Source organism: Mesoplodon densirostris, chromosome 6 (assembly GCF_025265405.1).
Source record: "Mesoplodon densirostris isolate mMesDen1 chromosome 6, mMesDen1 primary haplotype, whole genome shotgun sequence".
NCBI classification, from domain to species: Eukaryota; Metazoa; Chordata; class Mammalia; order Artiodactyla; family Ziphiidae; genus Mesoplodon; species Mesoplodon densirostris.
Genome location: NC_082666.1, coordinates 13,791,035 through 13,814,370, shown reverse-complemented (window position 1 = coordinate 13,814,370; position 23,336 = coordinate 13,791,035). Strand labels below are relative to the sequence as shown.

The 23,336-nt window shown below is 40.1% G+C and overlaps 1 protein-coding gene across 1 annotated transcript in view; it reads right to left on the bottom strand.

The window, feature by feature from the left end:
• C5 (complement C5) overlaps nt 1–23,336 on the bottom strand; it is a 79,726-nt gene that overhangs the window by 5,720 nt on the left and 50,670 nt on the right. The window contains exons 26-39 of the mRNA XM_060100586.1: nt 21,189–21,348; nt 19,414–19,509; nt 17,947–18,118; nt 15,908–16,113; nt 14,135–14,287; nt 13,842–13,907; nt 12,647–12,728; nt 11,596–11,644; nt 5,941–6,043; nt 5,500–5,574; nt 5,074–5,179; nt 3,886–3,969; nt 2,875–2,964; nt 486–569 (exon numbers count right to left, since the gene is read on the bottom strand). Coding sequence (XP_059956569.1) covers nt 486–569; nt 2,875–2,964; nt 3,886–3,969; nt 5,074–5,179; nt 5,500–5,574; nt 5,941–6,043; nt 11,596–11,644; nt 12,647–12,728; nt 13,842–13,907; nt 14,135–14,287; nt 15,908–16,113; nt 17,947–18,118; nt 19,414–19,509; nt 21,189–21,348 — 1,526 coding nt within the window. The remainder of the gene's footprint in view (nt 1–485; nt 570–2,874; nt 2,965–3,885; nt 3,970–5,073; nt 5,180–5,499; nt 5,575–5,940; nt 6,044–11,595; nt 11,645–12,646; nt 12,729–13,841; nt 13,908–14,134; nt 14,288–15,907; nt 16,114–17,946; nt 18,119–19,413; nt 19,510–21,188; nt 21,349–23,336) is intronic.

Genomic DNA, 23,336 nt, shown 5'->3' with positions numbered 1-23,336 from the left:
ACTCTTGTGCCCTCCAATAGAAGCCAGGATGATTTTTAAAACCATACATCATAAAATGTTTCTTGCCTACCTAAAACCGTTTATTAGCTTCCCTTTGAACTTCTAGAATAAAATCCAAATTTCTCACCATGCCTTATAAACCCCTGTATGACCCAGCTCCTGCCCATCTGGTTCCCTCTACTCTGCCCTTTAAGAATGGCTAACTCCTAATATCATCTCCTAAAAGACGCCATCTGCTATCACTCCAAAGGAGTTTCCCCCATTAATTCCGCATCTGTTTCAACTATAATACTTATGATTTATAATTGTTTATTTGTCCATCTCCTTTTTCAAAAAGCGTGTCTCCTCAAATAGAATATAAATTTTATGAAGGCAGGACCTATGGCTGTGTTATTCACATTGTATCCTCTGTGTCTAATATAATGCCTGCCACATAGTAGGACTAAGTATCTGTTGAATGGAAGAATGAATGAATGAATTCTTACCAGCTTTGTAGATATCCAGGAGGGTTGCAGTATATTTGACAAAAGCATTTTCTTCAGTGATGGCTATGATCTTAACTTTATAAGCTGGTTAAAAAAACACACACACATACACAATAATTCATGCTTATTACCACTACTGCTGTGTCCAATAGAAGCCAGAGTCCGTCAAACAAATGAGAAATGAAGCATGGCAAGCTCTTATGGGCACCCTGCAGTAAATCTCATTTCTTCCAAGAAGCCTTCCCAAATACTCCCAGTGTGATTCTACTGGTCATGACTGTAATGACTCATTCTACTTAGAATCATTATCTCTGGTCATTGTTATAGAACAGGCTGGTTAGGATAAGAGCAATATTAAATTAAAAGACAGAAGCACACAAAATCAAACAAAACAAGCCTTAGATGTAAACTTCAGATTCTGATCTTTGAGATGAATGGAGTCATGCCTACAGGGCACTTCAAAGAGCCCCTTACTTCTCTATCACTCGGGCCTGCCATGTGAGACTCTCTGTTCCCTTGCCTCCATTCTTCAGATACCTCCACTGGCTTTGATCTTTAGTTTTTGATAGAACTCCATTTTCCAACCCGTCTTTGCTTGGATGGGCAACTATCTGACATGAAACATTCTCAATCCTGTTTTCTCTTCATTCAGGCATCAATGTTTAACCTATGGTGTGTTTGACCTCAGCTCTGAAATGACCAGCTTGAAGGGACCATCTCTTCTATATGGCATCAATGTTTAACCTATGGTGTGTTTGACCTCAGCTCTGAAATGACCAGCTTGAAGGGACCATCTCTTCTATATGGCCTGAGAAAAAAAATTCTCTTATTTTTGTTTTCGATGGGGTTGAAGTGAATGACCTAAAAGTTTTTGTCCATTTTTGAGATCCTAGCTAGCTAGCAAGACGTATAGACGAATGAATGAACTCATTGTGGCAGAACTGAAGGCTGTGTAAATTAGTAACTTAAAGACTGTCCTGAATTTCAGATTCTTAAGTATTTATGGTGGGTATGGGCAATGTACCTACTGTGGCCATAGGTGGATAGAGGGAATTATTTAATTTTGTTTCTATTCTATTATTCCAGCATTAACCTGTAGCTCCAAAAAAGACAGCTAAGTTTTTTCTTGAATGTAATGAACTAAATCCAGATTCCATTCACTCTCTGTGTTAAAATAGATTTCTTATATTTAAGAGTTAAAATAGTTCTATTATGGAGGGAAGAAATAACTTGGTTCTTCTAAATTTTAGGAAAAAAATTCTTAAAACAATATAGTATTCTCTTCAAGTCTCAATGTATTTTAAAAGTGGCAGTGGGCCTTGGCTGAGTTAGGCAACTTTTTAGCATTTTTTAAAAACTCAAGAAAAATTTGAAGGAAAGACCATGAGCCATACAAAATTCATTCTTATGGCTGTATTTCCATTAAGAGAATTCAGCGTGATATGATGGAAATAATACTGGAGACCAGGATGCATCCTAGTTCTATTACTTACTTCTGGCATGACTTTGAGCAAATTATTTAGTCTCCCAGACCCTCACTTTCTTCATTGGTAAAATAAGGATAATTCTCTATTACCTCCAAGGGGGCTTATGGGACACCAGTGAGAAACCATATATGAAAGCAGTTGGTAAACACAAAATGCTACACGAACAGCACTGTTCTTATTTTTTATTTATAAATAACCCCCTACCAATTTTCAAGAAAAGATTTGAAATAGTGTATAATCTGTGTGCTCTCTCTCTCTCTCTTTCTCTCTATTAAAAAAGCCAGAAATAAACATTAGAAATTATGGACAGAAAATAAAGGATCTAATTCTATGAGGAATTTGAGACAAGACTACAACTCTACTTGGGCATTTGATTTAGCTCTGAGGTCTGGACAACAAGAAGGAGATGCTCCTTTTGAAATGGAGAGAGTCTCAAACATGGATTGCAACTGTGAATATATTAAAAATTATTTAGTGCTGATATTTTTACTTTGTCTTTGGAGGGATTTGGAAAGCACCCAGACCGCCGAACCATCTTTGTCTCTGTTTCTGCTCGATTGACTGGCAGAATGCAGTAGTGAAATCTTATACCTCTGCAGCTTCTCAAATATTCTCTTTGAATATGTTTTAGCACCTTTAATTCAATGGGGTCTGTCGGAATAAAGTGTTCTGGCTGCGTGTGCACCTCACTCCTATCATTTTTAATGAAAATCCTATTTCTTTGCTGAAGGATAAATAACTTTTCATGTTAATGCTGAAAATTGATGGCATTTTCCTTCAAGGGAACATGTGGAATGTTGTATCTATATAATCACTGTGTAAAGTTGTAGATCTTCCTAACTGATCATGTTTTCATAAAATGTCATGTTTAATGGAACTATACGTTGAACTTTTGAACTTACCATATGCAATCTCTGGTTTACATGCTGTTTCTTTTCTAGTAGCTGCAGAGATTGTCAGATCCAGTTCTGTCTGCATTTGTCCACAGTCAGCTGGATTTTGTGGAAAACAGTACAAGTTAGGTTAATGTAAGGAACAGACAGCTTTGGGAGTAAACACAGTTCTTTCTCATCAGCCCTGAGACAATCTAATATAATCTTACAAATACCAGATTCCTAAGACCTGTCCATTTTCTCATCTTGCATAAAGTGACACAGTATGTAAAGCAAAAACAAAACAAAACAAACAAAAACAAAATCTTGAACAAGAGATTTATCCTTAGAATGGGTAGTCACTCCACATTCAGCTCTTTAGAAATATATATGCTTCATTGAAGAAAGGAGGAAATTTTTCCATTTTGAGTATAATCAAAAGTCCCTTGAAGGAACCAAGTTGATGAGTTGACTGATTTACAGCTCTAAGATGGAGCAATAAGTACCTAAGAAATGTATAGATTTTAAGGATTTTGAAAAACAAAATAAAACCAAAACGAACCCAGACCCTCATGGAGTCCATTGCTGATTATTGGTGAGTTCTGGGTCTTTTCCTTGGCCAACAAGGCTGCCTTGATAGATGAAAGACTGAATGGAGAATGTCACTATCTGGGAAGGACAAGGGAAAAGAAAGAGGAGCTAGCGGCTCAGTCTGGAGCCTCTGTTCTCTTAGGCTGTGGTCCTATTACACTAACATGACCAGGTGAAAAGTAACAATTTCACATCATGTTATCCTTCTGATATCCAACAAGCATCTGGATGGTATTTCTCTGCCTCTGTACAGTAGGAACTATCGGGTTGTCCCGGAGCTGTCGAAAAGTAGCTTTACAGTGCTCAAGGAATGAGCTTTCAATCAGATGAGATTACATTTCTACTTCTGAGAAACGACAGTTTGTCAAACAACTTCCCCCAGATTAGTCCCAGATTATGAGTGGCTGCTTTAAACAAGCAGGCAGCCTAAACACATTAAACAAAGTTTACCTTCGACACATTTGCACATTACTCCTTCACAGACTTTCTGAAGTTTGGTATGGGACATGCTATAAAACATGGTGCACTGTTTATCTGCAGCAATGAAAGTGCAGTTAGAAGAGGTGGCTTGATGAACGCACAACAATTTACCCCATCAATGAGTCCCTCCCATGGGGCCTTGGAGATCACCTATTCCAAACCCTCTTTTTGTAGCTGAGGCCCAAGGAAGTTAAATTATGAATTGCCTGTCCTAACATGGGCCCCTCTACCCTCAAAATATTCTCCATTTCTGTGCTTGAAATTTTACTCTTCAATATTCATTTCTTAGAATGAAAATATTTGGTGCTTCAATGAATGAGAGGAAAAAAATTATTACATGATAGTCTATTGAAAGAATTGTAATTGGTAATTATTTAGGCTGGAGAAGAAAAGAAACTATATATTTACATAGTTTTGGGGGTTTTTTTCTGTCACTTAAGGAGAAGAGAGGCTAACTATGTTCTATATGATTTCAGAAGTAAAACTAGATTGAATTGGTCTCAGAGTTTGGTTCACTTTAAGAATTTTGTAACAAGTAGAACTGTCCAAATTGAAGTCTTCTGTCTTGTGAAACAAAGCACCCTCCAATCACTTAATATTCTCAGAAGTGGCTGAATGATCAAACGTGGGGGTCATTCATTTGACATTTATCGATACACATTATGTACCTGACACTGTGCTAGAGATTAGGGGCACAAGGATGAAAACATTCTGTCTGGGGTTGTGGAGAAACCAATAATAACAATGCAATGTGGCAACTGCTATAATAGAGCTCTCTGCAAAATGTGATGAGATTATAGGTGGAGGAGAAGTTGATTCTGGGAGGATTAAAGAAATAGTTGGGTGAGTGGGCATCTCTAAAAAGGAGAGATGCAATGAATAGTAAAACTGAACACCAAAGATAAACTTGAGGCAAAGAATTTAAGTTGGGAGCAGTCTAATCCAGTTATTTTAAACATGAAGAAACTGAGGACCAGAGAGGTGAGATGATTTGTTCAATGTCACACAGCAGTTGTTTGTCCCAGTGGGGAATGTTTGTGAGGAATGAGCCCTGGGAGAGGCGATATATAAAATCTGCAGGCCTCTAGTGCATTTCTACAGGTTCCATAATGAATACAAAGCAGTCCTCTGAAGAAACTTTAGAGTAGAGTTGATTACCTGGTCTGTGGTACTCATACACTGTGAAAGTAGTAGGACTCAGAAACCCAACTTGAAAAAGTTCAACTATCCGGAATCGAACACAAAGGAACTCATTGGAAGGAATCTGTTTGACAAATTCAAGGTTTAAGAAAATTATGGGAGTAAGGTAGATAGCTAGTGGGAAGCAGCCGCATAGCACAGGGAGATCAGCTCGGTGCTTTGTGACCACCTGGAGGGGTGGGATAGGGAGGGTGGGAGGGAGGGAGACGCAAGAGGTAAGGGATATGGGAACAGATGTATATTTATAACTGATTCACTTTGTTATAAAGCAGAAACTAATAAAAAAAAAAAAGAAAATTATGGGAGAAGAGAGACTCATAATATTTTAGGCTGCGAATTTTGAATAGTAATAATAAATGAAGAATGGTGAGAGGTGGAACTTACTGAATTCAGTTGCAGAATAACATGTCCATCTTTGATTTCATAATCAGTTAATAGTTGATCCACCGCTTCCACAAGCTAAGGGAACAAAGAGGAAAGCTCAAATTTAATTTCATGGACTTTTTGTTTAAATGCATTCACCTAGTGATGGAATGTTAGGTCATGGGGATGTAATCCACTATTTAAAGACATTGAAGAGCAGCTCCTCCTCTTGAAAAAGTCTGAACATGTCATCGTATGCACTCACATTTTTCAGACCATGCAAGTATACGTCCCTATTTCACTTTGAAAACTAAAAACTTAGGTAGATTGTTGGTTTGAAAAGAATATTCTGGCTGATTCTATGAAAGTGACTATTAGAAGGAATGGAAATAGCTTTGTTTGTAAAATAATGCAATAAATAAAAGCAAGTATCCATAACAACATTTAAAAGAAAACATTTACAGCTTTTAAGTCTTCTGGGTTTGCATTGACTCCAGTAGGCAAAGAGATATCCATCACTGCATGGGAGGACCCAGATGATGATTCTTCACTGCTGAGCTTGTAGCTAAAATAAATTAGAGATTAGGAAATGAAATAAATAAATGGATAAGATTCTTTAAGAAAAGCCCCTGTTCCTTGGTAGGCTTTAACTTTCTAATTTGAGTCTCTAGTTATTTGCTTCTTTACAATATATGTGTTGCAATCTCTGAATTTTAGAGGTGCAAGAGATTTCTTTTTTTTTTTTTTCTTTTTGCGGTATGTGGGCCTCTCACTGTTGTGGCCTCTCCCGTTGCGGAGCACAGGCTCCGGATGCGCAGGCCCAGCGGCCATGGCTCACGGGCCCAGCCGCTCCGCGGCATATGGGATCCTCCCAGATCGGGGCACGAACCCGTATCCCCTGCATCGGCAGGCGGACTCTTAACCACTTGCGCCACCAGGGAGGCCCGCAAGAGATTTCTGAGTCATCTATTCCAACTCTTTACTCACTTGACCGGTTATCTCAATGGACCTCCATTCTGGGGTTGGAAGAGATTATAAAAGCCATTCAGTCCAAGCTCCTAATTAGCTAGTTGAGGAAACCGAGGATGAGATAATGTACTCGTTCAAGCTCACATGACTAGCTCACCTCAGAGCTGCATAAGTCTCTTGATTCTCATCCTAGTTCTTTTTCTAACGGAGAATATTCAAAGAAGAAAATTAATTGTATATTGGAAAGAAACTCAATAAGCATGTTCAGGAAAAGACTGGAAGGAAACACACTAACATGTTAGAAGCTACTTTCTCTGGATGATGAGATTATAACTGACTATCTCTTTTCCATGCTTTTCTCTATTTTCTAAAATTTTCATAATAGATATTTTATTAAAAAATGTTTCAAGGACTATCCTTCATCTAGGAATTGTGCTTGTGGGGAAGCTGAGGAGAAAGGCAAAGGGGGTAAAATGGGAGATTTGGTTTATTTTGTTTTTGTTTTTCTGGTATGAGAGAAAATAATACTGAAATTCCCATTTCAGTAAATTCCCAAATCAGGAAATTTGGGTTTTATCCCAGTTCTGCTGAGGGTTTTCCCCAAATTATTTTCCCTTTCTAGAGCTCATTTTCTTTTTTGTAAGATTAACTGTGAAGAAGTATAAACTCGTGTTTTAAATTTATCTTTATAATTCCAAGGTTTCATCTTGAGAGGCAGAGAGGCCTGTTGCTACAATTAAGCAAAGTTAGAATACTTAAAAGAGGAGCAGGTTGGTGGGGTAGGGACTGGATGGGAGTGTGGTTCTGCAAAGGTTGAGTTTTAGGTTCCAGCCTCACCTTATGATGTGGGAGAGGCAGCCGGACATTTGAGAGTGGAGCTTGGGAGAGCAGTTGGGATTAAAGGAAGAGCCTAGTGAGACAGCTTCATAAAGGGGAAAATGAACTGATCTCACCCAAAGAAATAAATATGAGTGCAATGGGAGGTATTATTTGAATTAGTGAGGTGGCAAGGGACCTCTTTTCCCCAATCATATCTTATTGAACATATATAAAGCAGACCCTACTAGAAGTTTTAGATGTCATATTTACCGTAAAAATTTAAATATTATAAAATTTCTGGCTTATAAAAATTTAACCCCATTCTTCACCAAATTAACAATTTAGAACAAAATATAAGGCAACTTGGAACTGAAATGTGACATCTAGCATCTCCCTAATTGGATGGGTGAGTGTCACCAGAAGCAGAGAGCTCTGGCTCACAGATGCAAATACTCTGTCAACATGATGGAAAAGGGCCTCCTGAGTGAAGAGTGTCTATGAAAAGTTGCTGGAGCCTTGATGACTGGTTGCCATGGTGACTGTTTCAACCGTGGAACAGAAACCTTCCTTTCAAGAAGCCCTTTGCCTGCTGCCAAAGACAGCAATCTTTCCCAAAGGCATTTTGTTCCAGGAGAAGGAGAGAAATGAAATCCTTTTTTCTTTTCTTATGAATACAACAGAGAAGTTGTAAAAAGCTAAATACACGAAAGAGACCCTCTGAACATAGAAATTGTGTGCTGGCATTTTTTAAATCAGGAGAGTGTATATTTGAAGGCAAAGAATTTCTCACATGAATAAGTACTGCACAGTTACATTTGGAATTTATCCAACCCAACTTCAGCATCACAGAGCCAAAAGCATGTTCCACCTGGTTTTTTGAACATTTTGTCCCCGGTGTATAACAACCAAAGGGTAGAATATGCAGTATTACATCTCTGTTGCTATCTTTTGTATATTAACAATCTGGAACTAGGCCTCCTGTCAATGTATTCAAATGAACAAGATTTTGACGAGAGCCTTTTAATGTATAGCAGAGTTGTGGAACTACCGGAAGGCAATTTGGGATCAGAGAGTCCAATATACTTACTTTACAGAAGAGGCCCAGAGAAGTAAGCTGATTTGCTGAAGGTCATGTGAGTATTTCATGGCAGAGGCTGCCCCACAGGTGTCCAGCTCCACTATCATAGAGTCCTTGTGCCCACTCAGTGTACCTCCCTGTAGGTCCCACACACTGATTCTAGTTTTGCCCAGAACAAGTTTGCTCATACCTCCCTGCGACAAGTGCTATGGGTTTAAATAGTGATCACACCCTGTCCTCTAGAAGAGAGGTACCCAAGAGTGGGAATGGCAGGAAGCAAGCTGCCTGGGAAAGGGTGACCTTAACAGGACCTTAGGGAATGAGGAAGGGTGTGTGAGGGGGAACAGATGGCAGAGACTGGCCAAGGAAGGAAGGAGGGACTTCGAGTGGGCTAGCTGATGAAGGAATCCTGAGAAGAGAGTGACTGGGCTAGGGACCACAGAGAGGGCTGCGAAATGCTGGGAAGGAGGTGGTGAGAAATTCTGTGCTATTCCTCAAGGTCAGTAGTCTCAGATTACACTAATTGAAGGATGTGGTTTAGAAACTGGACTGGGCATCAGGGTCTGGGCTCTGAGGCCCTAGCTCTGCCTCTAACTCTGTGAGAATTTGGCCAGTTACTTCACCTCTTGGGGTCTCAGTTTCTTCTAAAATAAGAGGATTACTATATCATCCCTAAAATCCTTTTCAGCTCCAATCTATGACACAACTCTATGGAATTTCTAAGTTACCCATACTCAGTGCTTTGCATCATGTGTGATTATAAGTAAAAACAGCAAAATACCAGCCAGTTGTTGAGAATAGGAAGAATTAAGGAAACAGAACAGAACAGGAGGTACTAAGGGGTGGTGGAAAGAAGGAAGAAGCCTGTGTTCTAGTCCTGGCTCTACCATTAACTGATTCACTCTGTGTGATCACTAAAGTATACATACATATTTTCAAAAACCTATATTTTCATAAACATTTTAGGATGGTGGTTTGGTAAGCAGAATAATGGCCTCCAAAGATGTCCACCTCTTAATCCCCTGAACCTGTGAACTTGTTACCTTACATAGCAAAAGGGACTTGTAGGTGTGATAAGGTTAAGGATCTTGAGGCAGGGCGATTCTCCTGGTTGATTATCTGCGTGGGCCCAATGTGATCACAGGGGTCTTTATAAGGGAAATAAACAGGAGAGTCAGAGAAGGAGGTTACGGTGATGGAAGCAGGGGTCTGAGTCAGAGAGAGATACTGGAAGATGCTGTGTTGCTGACTTTGAAGATGGAGGGAGGGGCCACAAGCCAAGGAAAGCAGGTGCCTCTGGAATCTGGAAAGGGCTAGGACGTGGATTCTCCCCTAGAGCCTCCAGAAGGAACGTGACCCCAATAACGCCTTGATTTTAGGACTTCTGACTCCCAGAATTATAAGATAATACATTTGGGTTGTTTCAAGTCATTACATTTATGGTAAATTGTTACTAGCAGCAATAGGAAACGAAGATAGTGGCCAATTCAGGCCTTGGAGTTAGTTTGCTAAGGGCTCAGCATCCATGGTTCTTAGCCCTGGCTACCATTAGAAGAACCTCCAGGGGTGAGCCCGGATGGAGTTTTGCATAGTTCTAAAATCTCTCCAGCTGAATTCAATGTGCAACCTGACTTGAGAACCACCAGCTGGCTGATAACGGCCAGGGATTTTGCTGGGTGAACATGATTTTTCTAAGTAAAAGATTGGAAGCTGCTTCTGAGAGAATCTTTTGCTCTTTCTTTTCCTAATACTTACATATCGTATCTTTATCTTTCTGGAAGACAAATTAATATTTTAGTGTTTGAATTAGAAAAAGGCCAAAAATGGGAGAGAAAACTATATATGAGCAAAACAAAGCTGTTCTGTACAGTAAGTAGCTATTTAAGAATGGTGTGGAGAAAAGGGAACCCTCCTGCACTGTTGGCAGGAATGTAAATTGATACAGCCACTATGGAAAACAGTATGGAGGTTCCTTAAAAAACTAAAACTAGAACTACCATACGACCCAGCAATCCTACTACTGGGCATATATCCTGAGAAAACCATAATTCAAAAAGATACATGTACCACATTGTTCACTGCAGCACTGGTTACAATAGTCATGACATGGAAGCAACCTAAACGCCCATCAACAGATGAATGGATAAATAAGATGTGGTACATATATACAATGGAATATTAGCTATAAAAAGGAACGAAATTGGGTCATTTATAGAGACGTGGATGAATCTAGAGACTGTCATACAGAGTGAAGTAAGTCAGAAAGAGAAAAACAAATATCATATATTAACACATATATGTGGAACCTAGAAAAATGGTACAGATGAACCGGTTTGCAGGGCAGAAATAGAGACACAGATGTAGAGAACAAACGTATGGACACCAAGGGGGGAAAGTGGTGGAGGGGTGGTGGTGGTGGTGGTGGTGGTGGGATGAATTGGGAGATTGGGATTGACATGTATACACTAATATGTATAAAATGGATAACTAATAAGAACCTGCTATGTAAAAAAATAAATAAAATAAAATTCAAAAAACCAAAACAAAACAAACAAAAACAAATGAATGGATAAAGAAGATGTGACACATATATACAATGGAATATTAGTCATAAAAAGGAAAAAAATTGAGTTATTTGTAGTGAGGTGGATGGACCTAGAATCTGTCATACAGAATGAAGTGAGTCAGAAAGAGAAAAACAAATACTGTATGCTAACACGTATATATATGGAATTTTAAAAAAGCGGTACAAATGAACCTTGTGTCAGGGCAGGAATAAAGACACAGACGTAGAGAACAGACTTGAGAGCACGGGGCGGGGGGTGGGGAAGGGGAAGCTGGGATGAAGTGAGAGAGTAGCACTGACATGTATACACAACCAAATGTGAAATGGATGGCTAGTGGGAAGCTGCTGCATAGCACAGGGAGATCAACTTGATGCTTTGTGACGACCTAGAGGGATGGGATACGGAGGGTGGGAGGGAGGCTCAAGAGGGAGGGGATATGGGGATATATGTATACATATAGCTGATTCACTTTGTTGTACAGCAGAAATTAACACAATTGTAAAGAATTTATACTCCAATAAAGATGCGAAAAAAAATAGAATACCTGCTATGTTCCACATTAAAAAAGCAAACAATTTTGCATCTTCTGGACATTCTTATAATTCAAAAAGATTTGGAGAAATAATACTCTGGCAGAAGTGAGACCCTGAAGTCTACTCTCCCCTTGGTGGAAAACGGGCTCACCTGGCACATGCCACTATGCGTTTGTATTCCGAGTTGCTGTAGCCGCGGGCTGGCACACACAGCAAACAAACAAACAAACAAACAAACAAAAATAAGAGTAAACCATTTTTAGCTGTTTTGCAACATGTCAGAACAGAATCATTAATGAGCACATCTCTAAACACACTTAAAAATGATTTGTGATTTGGAAGTTGTCACTTTTGATGATTTTAATGGAGATTCGTGGCTACTGACAATCCCAGGAAGTCTTGAAATCATTAGAACAGTCCTCTGCTCTCCAAGAATTTAAGGAAGGAGTCACTTAAGGTAATTATGTGTTGGTCACGTGTCTGGGGGAGGTAGCAGGAAGGAAGGGCCGATGCCTGGATTTGCTGGTAGTTGGAAATTTCCTGCAGGAACAGGCTTCTGAGCCACAAACAGAAGCTATCAGGGCAGAGGCTATCAGAGAACTGGGGTGTGCAAGTGGCCTTGCTTCTGGACTGGGAGGGGAGAACCAACCCATCAGAAGAGGGATGAGAGGGTCACAGGTTTAAAAAAAAAAGGCACATTAAGAAAGGATCATAAGTCCTGGAGAGATCAAGTTGAAGGTGGGGGCAGAGAAATGTGCATTTGCCAGACTCCTTGGGATACAGAAAGGGTAAGGGATGGAAACCCAACAGAGTGATGAGAGAAATTCAGGGCCCAGGAATGGAACACTGACACAAAAGTAAAAGAAATTCAAGTTTCTGAAATTAGACCCTTCTGTGGCTTTACAGCTAGTTACATTTTTTTTTATGCTAGTTACATTCTTAAAGTAATTTTTAGTCAAAACAATTTCTGGATCAATAGCGGATACATTTAGCTTAGATATTGTTATTTAATATCAATTTCCAACTATTATTAGTTACCTTTATTATAATAAATGGCAGTTATGTTTACTCAGATGTCAACCTGTTAAAGAATTTGAATAAGAAAATTGTTTTTTTGATTTGGCATGTTTTTCCTAATCAGGGAAGCTCTTTGGCATTCTTTATGCTTAACCAAAATTATAGTGTAAATCATGCTGTTTTACCTTCAATTTCCTGGGTTTCAATTTTCAACTGGAAGCTACAAATTTCCTCAGAGGTACTGGTTTTGTGAAACACAGTTTTTACCTATATTGGGACAAGTAAACAAGGATATTCTGTTTAAAATGGGGAGTGGAAAAGGTATTATGGCAGTACTGCAGCTGGAAATGAGATGCTTAAAGTATTTTTACCACCCAGTGCAAATGGTGTACATTAAAGACCATTTTCCCAGCAACTGGACTTTCAGCAAACTCCACACTTTGAAACATAGCTGAGAAGCCCAAGGTAAGCAAAAGACGATCTCTGTCCAGTCAGAACCTTGGTCCAAATCCCACGCAGTCAAATCTGAGCACCTCACTCTACAGGAAAGTTGTTAAGACTTTCATCCTTGTGCCTGTACACTAATTTTACAGAGAACACCACAAGGTCATGAAGTATGGTTTTCTTCAGCCCACAAACCACTGTGGTAACAACAAATTATAGGTGTGCGTGGAAGGGCAGGGGTGCTACCAGAAGTAGGTATAGTGAGAGTGACCAGAAGTGACAGAAAACTGGACCATCCATCTCCCCACCCTCATGCAATCTTATAAACAGTCTGTGAAGGAATAAATGTACTAAAGATGAGCACACAATTAAATAATCAATAGAATGTTCACTTATGCTCAGAATACATAGTTTATTTTATTTTAGGCATTTGGCAGTTACACGTTTTTCTAAGCTGTATATGTGTGTCCATGCAATCTATGGTTAAAAATAGAAGAAACTTAAGCCCTTACATATCCATCAATCCCCAACGATGCTGGACAAATGAGGTGAGACTATGTTACTAACCACCGCATCCATGTATATACACGTATGAATGTATACATACAAGTCACATGTATATATACATATATAGACATAAAAATTATTTATCTCTCTATATAATTATATATATATAATTTCCACAAATACACAGACTATATACATATAAAGATTAATAAAACCATTTTCAAAAAGAAATTGTGGGGACAGCTACCAAGATAGCTAAAAAGAATGATAAATGACTCTTACCTCAGTCATGGTTACCCAAGCCCAGATTTCTGTAACTTTGTGGCAAAGTCCCTAACTTTCTTTTATGTTACTTAGTACAAGCTGACACATAACCCCAACTAAGTCACACATAACCCCAATTAAGTTGGCTCTCCATGAAATACTCACATGCACTGTAGCCAAGCCATTGTTTTGTCCAGTACTTAGGACAACAAGGTCATCATTGAAAGGCACCTGGAAAGATTTTTGCATTCAATATTATTTCTCATGCTTATTTACTTTGCACAAACACGGATTTTTAGGCTGTGGACAGTAAGAACTATTTCCAGTTACTTGTATGTTTAAATATACCTTAAAATAATCTAAAATGTGGTTATTAGAAAAATACGTATTAGCATCTGTAACAGATGATTTCAAAGGTCCCATCGATTATAAAATACTACAAAAAATCCTTTATTTACCTCTACTGGCCTCCCAAGGAAATTCTTCTCTGTCATCTTATAATGGTAGAGGTCACCTTTATGCTTGTAAGAAACTTTGATATCCATATTCAAGCGGAGTTTTTTAACCAAGAGTGAATACTCTGTCAGGCCTTCGATGGCATTAATTGTATCCTATCAACAATCGGCAAGGCACAAAAATAGGTTTACTTATTTATGTACTCTCTGTTTACAAATACCTTTTCATATGAGAAGGTGAGTCAGCATCGCCTGGAGATGAAACTCCAGCTGACTGAGTGAAACTGGTTAAGGGTCCCCATGTGGAGGTGGAAGGAAGATCTCCCCCTCCCCCCGTAAGGATGCTGCTGTTAGCAGGGACAGAAAGGCAGTGTGGCCTCACATCCAGGTTCTCTACCTGTCCTGAGCATGTGACTTCAGGCAAGTCACTCTTTGCAGAATACCTCCAACTCCTTGCATGACAATGTATCTCCTTCCCATCCTTAAGTCTCTGCTTAAATATCCGCACAGTGAAGCCATAAAGAAGCTCCCCCTTCTCATTATTCTGTTTTTTTTTTTTTTTCGTTACGCGGGCCTCTCACTGCTGTGGTCTCTCCCGTTGCGGAGCACAGGCCCCGGACGCGCAGGCCCAGCGGCCATGGCTCACAGGCCCAGCCGCTCCGCGGCATGTTGGATCTTCCCAGACCGGGGCACGAACCCGTGTCCCCTGCATCGGCAGGCGGACTCGCAACCACTGCGCCACCAGGGAAGCCCTATTCTGTTTTAATGTTCTTCCCTTCTGCCCTTTAGAGCATTCATCTCAATTGGTAATATTTTTATGTAGAGTTTATCATTGGCATCCCCCACTGCAGTATATTGCAGTGGGCATTCATGGGGGCAAGTAGTATATTTTTCTTGGCATCCATTACATTTAGTAAGTACACACACATGGTAGCTATTCAACAAGTATTTGTTGAAGGAACAAATGGATGAACTTAATTTTTCTGGACTTCATCTTCTTCATCTACAAAATTAGGAAATGTGGCTGGATCAGAGAGAGCAAATTTGTGGTCACCCTCTGTGCCCATGTCCATGCAGCCAGTGCTAATAAGCGGGGTCCTCTTTTCTCTAAGCCTCCAGTTGTACCCACGATGAAACCATTTGCCTCCCCGGATTAGATGATCACTAATGTCACCCTGAAGGACCCCTCTAGCTCTAAATTTTATATACATATACACACACACCCCGTCATTGTCCAAGCATCCAGGGAACAGGGAAGATGCTAACATTTGAGATAAACTTGAATGTAGATGTACACTAAACAACTGCATATAGTTATAATGTAAAATATACATACTTAAATGAGTTTACATTGGTAGGTAGATAAACATGTTAATAATCAATATTCCTCTCACTTTTTATTTGTTTTGTGGAAGGGAACATCAGTATCTTTGCATGGCAGCTGCTGTTTCTTACAGAGGATTTAACTCTCCTAGCCCTTCATGGTAATTAAGAATCATAAAGGAAGTACTGGGCTTAGAGTCAGGAGACGTGAGTTCTGATTTTGGCTCTGCCACTAACTCCCTGAATGAACCTCCTGAGGCTGACTTGCTCCTCTGTATAAGAAGGGTGTCAATGCAGATATCCATTAGGGTCCTTGATTCTAGCCCTTTATTCATATCTTTGGTATGCTCCCTTGGTGACAGAAGCATGGAGGTCAGAAGGAGTGTGGAATGTGTGGTGTGGGTGGTGCTAAAAATATCTCCAGGAGGATGGACCGTGAGAAAGAAACATTACCTGGGTCGAATAAAAGCCACCTCCATACCTCTGCTCTTCTGATAGCCATTTGATGATTAGATTAGCGTAATTCATGTCTTTCAAGCTCAGGCTGGTAAGTAAGGCATAGGCTGTGGTTTCTACCATGTGTGCTGTGCTGGTATAACGTGCAGAGCTGTCTTCCTGTTGAAGATCATCTTTCCAAAAACGATATATTGGTGGATTACCTGAACATCAACAAATCACAATGGTAAATATGATGAAAAGTGTGAATTTGGCATAACAATTCTAGCAAGTTTCTAGAAGTTTCTTCTGGTAGTGGCCTTCTGGTTTCCAGAAATTTTTTACTCTTTTGTAAGAAGAACTTTCTCAAGGTGACCAATACAAACAAGATCCCTTAATACAGGGCTCTTTTAACCTATAATGGAAAAAATCTAAAAAAGAATGTATATATATTTATATATATAATATATATGTATTTTATATATATATATAAAATTGACTATAGTTCCCTGTGCTATCCAGTAAGACCTGGTTGTTTATCCATTCTATATATAATAGGTTGCATCTGCTAATCCCAACCTCCCACTCCATCCCTCAAAATTTTGATGTCATCTATTTACACATCAGAATTACCTGCTTTGCATGACTTTGGACAAAATGTTTTCCCTCACTTGTGGAGGCTGTATTTAGAATGAAAGTTTTGGTTTTTAAAGATATTTCTAGATCAAACATTATTTGAATTATTAAGTTCCCTTCTAGCTCTTAAATTCTATGATTTTATGATTCATTTCTTACAATACCCAAGACATTTCTTTTGTGTTATTTGAAAAGTATTATACAAGTGGTTTCGAGGTATATGTTAAGAATCAGTCATTTTTAAATGATGACAGAAGTCAAATTTTGTAGATAATGATAAACCTCATGTAAGATTAAACTTTTAGAAAACCTGAGTCAGGAGATGGCTCAGAAGTGCCCAACCATGCCAGTGCTGGTCTAGGCACATTGGCCAATGACCACAGCTCCTCTCTATTTCTTTACTCTTGACCCATAGGAAGCAATATCTTTACTCTTCAAAATGAAATATATACCTTTGTAGTCAACCTGGTACAAGCTAGGTCATGCACTCTCCTGGGGCTCACACTGGCCCCCATAGCACCTTGATGTGAATGAGACTCAGGCACCCCTTGCTCAGGGTAGAAGCTGACTCAAACCAGGATGCGTGGATAGGGGAGCGGAGCACAAGCTGGATTTCAGCCTTAATTCACCTGCTTGCTGGGGTGCTTTGTACATTGCACAACTGTATACAGGAGTCCTGCAGAGCTCCAGTAATGACCTCCAAGGTCCTACATGGCACTCCCTCACCCTCTCCTTCCCTGACATCACTTCTTACCCTCATCTCATTTCTCTCCAGCCATACTGGCCTCCTGGCCTTTTTTCGAGCACCAGGGATGCTCCTACCTCAGTAATATGCAAAGTTGTTTCTCCACCAGGAAACACCCTACCAGAGAGCCACTGGCTTGCTTCCTCGCCTCCTTCAGGTCTTGACTCAAACACCATCTTCTCAGTGAGGCTTAAGCCTGACAACCCCATCTAAAATTACAACCCACCCCCTCGCCCTGTCTCACTTCCCTGCTTCATTTTTCTTCACATCAGTCATCACTAAGCTATTTAGTATATTAAATGTTCTAGCTATTTATCGTGTTTGTCTCTCCCTAACTAGAATGTAAGTTTCATGAAGGCCTGAATTTTTTTTTTTTTTGGTCTGTTGCTTTATCCCCAGAGCCTAGAACAGTGCCTGGTGCGTAGGAGGTACTCAATACTCAATACATTCAATACACATTCATTCCTTTGTTGAATTAAGGAATGAATAAAAATGTGCTGAATGAGTGACTAAGTAAATGAATAACAGCGCTTATTCCATTGTACTGTGATGATTTGTTTCTTGCGGGCAGGGATGGTGTCTCACTCCACTGTGCATGCCACCACCCCTCCCCCAATTAGCAGACGCTACATGCCTAGTAGACACTTGCCGAGTACCTGTCAGGAACAAGTCATACCTTTAACCAAAGCTTCCTTCTTCAGAGCTGAGACAATTGAACGAAACTGTGGGTGTGTTTTATCTCCCAGGGAAAGAGCAAAAGCAGCAATGGCCAGTGTAAAAGTACTCTGGGTCGAGAGGGTATTTTCAAGCAGAAAGGTGTCAGCTTTAGTTACAGCCGTGCTGACTTTCTGGAAACAAGAGCAGAAGATACCTAAGTTTCTTTGTCAAGCATCGGCCTATCAACTGATGGGAACTGCCCCCAGGTTGCACCACGCTGGGGCAGGCAAGGTGAAGGGTGGAAAGAGAAATGACCTAATGGAAATGGATGGTGTCTCCCTGAAGCAAATCCTTCCAGGAGAAAGAGCAGAGCGTAACCTGGAAAGTGAAAACGAGATTGTCCACATCCAGTTGTTTTAGTTTCTGAATCCTCCCCTCCTCGGTAGAGGTTTCTCCACTGAATTTCTGCTTCCCATGTCAGACCTAGCCTCTGGGAAGAAGAAGCACCAAGTATAGACACGGCTTTCTCCGTTCCCCCCCAGCATAGCTGAGACAGATTTACATTTTCAAAAGGAGTTTTACTAACTAAAACCATCAGTAGCAGAAAAAAAGCCAAGCTGTCAAAGCACTTTTTGATCCTAAGGATTCCTGGGAAAATAGTCTTTATGACTTTGTCCTGAGACAACTAAAGTAGTTATTTTGGATAAGTGGATGAGGCGGCAGCATGGTGCATCACTGCTGACACCTTGCCTGGCGCAGTCTCTCCCAGCACCACTGCTAACTTCTCCTTGTTGATTATTTTGTCTTGCTGGATATATATATAAAACAACTCTCTTGAACTAAACTAAACAATTATTTTGTTTTGTGGTTCGAGTCCTATCAATCCCCTTGGTTTTTTCCATCTTGGTTCTGTCTGCTGGTTTGAAGGACATGTCTAATTTACTTCTCAGATCAGGGTCTCAATTCTGTTAACCTTTGGAATCTTCTATATAGATTCACTTAAGTGGATACTCTCCTTTCTCCCTTCAGCTTCCAAGCAAATGAAACAGCACAACCCAAGGCAGCAAACGTGGTATGGGGCATCCTCAACAGTTCTGTGATACAGAGTACCTCAACACTCTGTATTCCGGGTTATAGAACAACAGTCACATACGTGGCATAAGATTTAGCAGAGGTAAGAGTAGGAGGCTGTGGACACGGGGTCATTTTCTCATCACAGTCAGAAGTCATCTGTTCTAATCACAGCTCTACGATTCAGTAGCCTGTGACATGGGACAATTAAATTCACCTTTCGTACAGGCCTCAGCTTTCTCAACTGTCAACGAGTGGGTTGGACTAGATGTTCTCTAGTATCTATCATAATTCTGAAATCCTTAAATTCTGGAGTTAAAGTTATTTTCAAACCCCCCTCTTACCTTCCCCCATCCCCCCAAGAATATGGTTGGAAAAAGACCATGGGTGTTGGAGAAAGAAAACTCTTACTTACCTCCAGAGGGCATATATCAAAGGCCTTTCTAATTCCAATCACAGCAAAGGCCGTAAGATATAAAGTTTTCTCTTGGGCTTCAATGCGCCAGGTACCCTAAAAATAAGCAATGTTTAAAAAGGAGAATGAACTGGTGTCTTTAAAGTGAAGTGACCTGGCTCTAATCTCCACCTTCTCTCCCTTCATGCACTCTAGTCGGACTGCTTGCGTTTTTTCAAAGCTCTGAGTCTTACATGCTTTCACTTGCTTTTCTCTCCTCCACCTCTCTACCCTGTAGCTCCACTTCATACCTCTTTACCACGTTCAAGCTCACCCTCTCCTTCTAGACCCTGTTAAAATGCCACCTCCCCTGCGAAGCACTATTCTGCTTCTGTTCTCCCACATTTTCTCCTCTTAGAGCAGTGATGTTCCTATGCAATGCTTCCAGGACCTTCCAGTAAGTAACCTTTACCTTTCTCTCCAGCTTTATTTTGTGCCACTCACCCTCTGGACTTCTCGGCTCCAGCTCTTTTAATGAACCACCCTCTCTCTACTTCAAGATAACAGGCATGATGTTTGCTCCACTTGCAACACTCTGCCTGCCTCCCTCCTACCTAGCTCCCAGGGACCTGGTCAACCCATTTTCTCAACTCCCCCAATCTAGGTTAGAGTTTCCTGCTTTCAAAGAAACTGTATTTCCCTTTTCTTAACATGAATCACACACTTGAAATCACTTACTCAATGTCTGACTTCTCTGCTAGACTGTAACTGCCATGGCCTCAGTGACCACACCTGTTTTGTTCACTGTTATGTCCCTACCATGTAGCACTTTGTAAACATTCAATACATACTTATTGAATAAATAAATGAACACACACACTTAAATCTTGGTTAGAGTTATTAGCATTTATACCCCACTTTCCCTACCAGTGTGTGAGCTCCTCTGTGGCAGGGATACACTCTGGTCCATCCTTCCCACTCTTCCTCCCCCATGGTGCCCCAAATAGGCCCTTGCATGTTTTAGGTGCTTAGTGAATGGTTGTTGAATGGATATGAATAGATGGATGGATGGGTGGGATCTTAAAAAAAATTGTTGTAGTATTTTACTCTTCAAATAGCACCTAGATGATGTCAGTTGCCCCCATTTCTTGTGTGAGTCCTAATTGGTCCTAATTATGGGACCCCTGTCAGCCAAGAGGCCACTTGTGCCTGATATGAAAGGGATTGGATTGGGGCAGGCAAAATAAATAAATAAATAAAAGCTGTTGGATCCTAAAAAATACATTCTAGGAGTGGAAGATGTTGTAGCAGTATTTTGCAGAGATTTTGCAATTCAAGCATGTAAGTGGATGCCAATTTCAAACAACACTTTGTTGTACTTTTAATAAATTGACTCCACTCCTTCTAACAGAGTATAAATAGGATCCCTTCCATGTTTCACAACAACATCTTGCAGCCTTGGCCTGTAAGAAGGCTCTGAAGTTCAAGTTCAGATTCATATCAAGTGTACGTGGACAAATTAGCACATTTTACCCGTTCTGAGATCACTAGCACTTGTACCCTGTGACCCACTAATGCCTGTTACACCAGATGTCCAAGATCTCACTCATCTGACCTATGCTGAATTGTCTGAAGAGCAGAATGAGAAGACCTTTCAAATTCTTTGTACACAAGAGAAGTTTCTTGCAGGATTGCATATATTCTCCCCTCTCTTTTTCATTCTTATAAAATGGATGAGAACACAACTCAAACTTGTAAATAAAACTATTGCTCATCTGTGCATTTGGTTTCCTTACCTGTAATTTTATTGGTTGATAGTCGGAATTTTCCTTGAATGATCCATTTTCTAGTTGACAGTTCTCAACCAGCCACAATAAAGAATTACAGATTGAATTTTGGTTCTGATCTATATATTTACTTGCTTGTCCAAGTACTCTTAAAGCAAAAGCTGTTAGCCTTTGAGACAAAATCAAATAAATATACATTTAGACACTGAATCCCTGTTGGCTTTCAACTTGCAGTGTGTTTTAGTTCATACAGTGTTTATTCTTGAAAAGAAAATATGTTTCAAAACGCACAATTCCAAAGTAAGTTGTTACCATTTCACAAGGGCAGGAAAGATTTCAGGAAGATCTCCAAAAACAATCAAATGTGAGCAGCACATCTTCTGTGACTGCAACATTGTTAGCTTGTACACAAGCTGAAAATTGATGCCTGATGATAAAAAAAATTCTTCTTTCTCTAAAGTTAAAGACAATAGTGTTGAAACAAATAGTTTTGTGTTAAAGCACTGACTCATGAACATGAGATATGGAGGAGCGAAATCATAAAATTCTAGATTGTAAAATTTGTACAAGCTATCTGATCTAAATCCCTGTCTGAGGTCTGAATTCTCTTCCCCAACATCCGTGGGAGTGTTTATCTCGCTTCCCCTTGAGCCATGTTATTGATGCAGAACTCACCACCTCCCAAGGAAGCTCTAATTATTATGATTACTTAGTCAAAAAGCAAGTTCAGTCTCTACTGTCTCTCAAAGAATATCAGAGGGGATCTAAATACTTCATGACCCCATGTGCCCCTTATGCCTCCTTTCCTCCCCTCCAATTCCTTCACTCAGCAGCCCAGGAGCCAGAAGCCCTTGAGACTTGACTCTCTCCCTCACTTTAAAATTTTGTTTTCCTTTTCCTTTTTAGAGGAATATTATTCTTAGTACTTTTTGTATCTTCCCTGTATTTCTACAAAAAATTTTTTTGGAAAGTATTCAGGTGTTGGCCATTTTCTTCTATGTATGTTTATCTCCAAAGGAACTCATGGAGTTGGGCCTGGGGTGGTTGGGTCCAAGTGTTTCTATGTTTCTGGCTGAACACCATCCACTCAGTCTTGCCCAGAATCTTGAGAGGCTCTGGGGGTTTCCTGAGAGGCTATCGCATCTTCTCGTGGGGATTTCTGTTCTCCAGGCATTTAGTTTCCAGCTCCTGCTGTGGTGTTTTCCAGTCTGTATCGACCTCCACTCCCTGCATCCTGGGTTTTATCCTCTGGTTGCCATACTCCAGGGGCCTGTGTGTCTTTCAAATGTGCCACCCACACAGGGTCAGACCCACTTCTAAGGTACAATCTGTGAGACGTGTTGACTGGTTGGATATAAAGCCAAAAGGAAAGGGAGGAGTCAAACTTGGTCAGCGGAGGACAAAGTATTGCTGGGCACTGATTAGGGGAACAGAGGAACGAAAGAATGAATTTGGCATGGAATGTGTTCAAAGGGCTTTTGGCTCCCAAGTCCACAGAAATGTGGATCTGGAACTAAGGAAAGAAGATAGGCCTTGAGACGTGATTAGAGAATCATGTGCATAGGAATTATGGAAGTCATGGGCAAAGATGAGATTGTGCAAGGAGAGAGTCTAGAAAATGAGGGTCAAGGATAAAATCCTGGGGACTCTCAACAGTTAAAGGGCATAATTTAAAAGACAATTATTCTAGATTGTAAACCCTTAAAAGTGTTTCATATAGTAGAACCTACAAAGTACCTGTCACAGTGTTTTTAGTAAATCTTTTGTCAAAGTATGATATCATTTTTTGAAAAGAAGTTGCCATATGGATTTATTAATTCAGACTGACTTTCCCTCAGATTATCAGAATTTTGGAAGTTATTATGCTTCACCAATTAAGTACTTACAGAGCACCTACTATATGCCAGGTACATACCAGGCACTAGGAATACTTGAAACTGCCCACATAGAGCTTACATTCTAGTGGCGAGACAGACAATAAATGTGATAAGTAAGAATGTTAGTGATAAATTCTAAAGAGTAAAGGAAAGCTGGGGAGAAGAATATGAAGTGTTGGGATGGGAATGGCATGCTAGATAGAATGATCAACAGAGGCCTCAGTGAGAAGGTGACTTTTGGTAAAGACTTGAAGGAGGTAGCAGAGTCAGCCATGCTGAT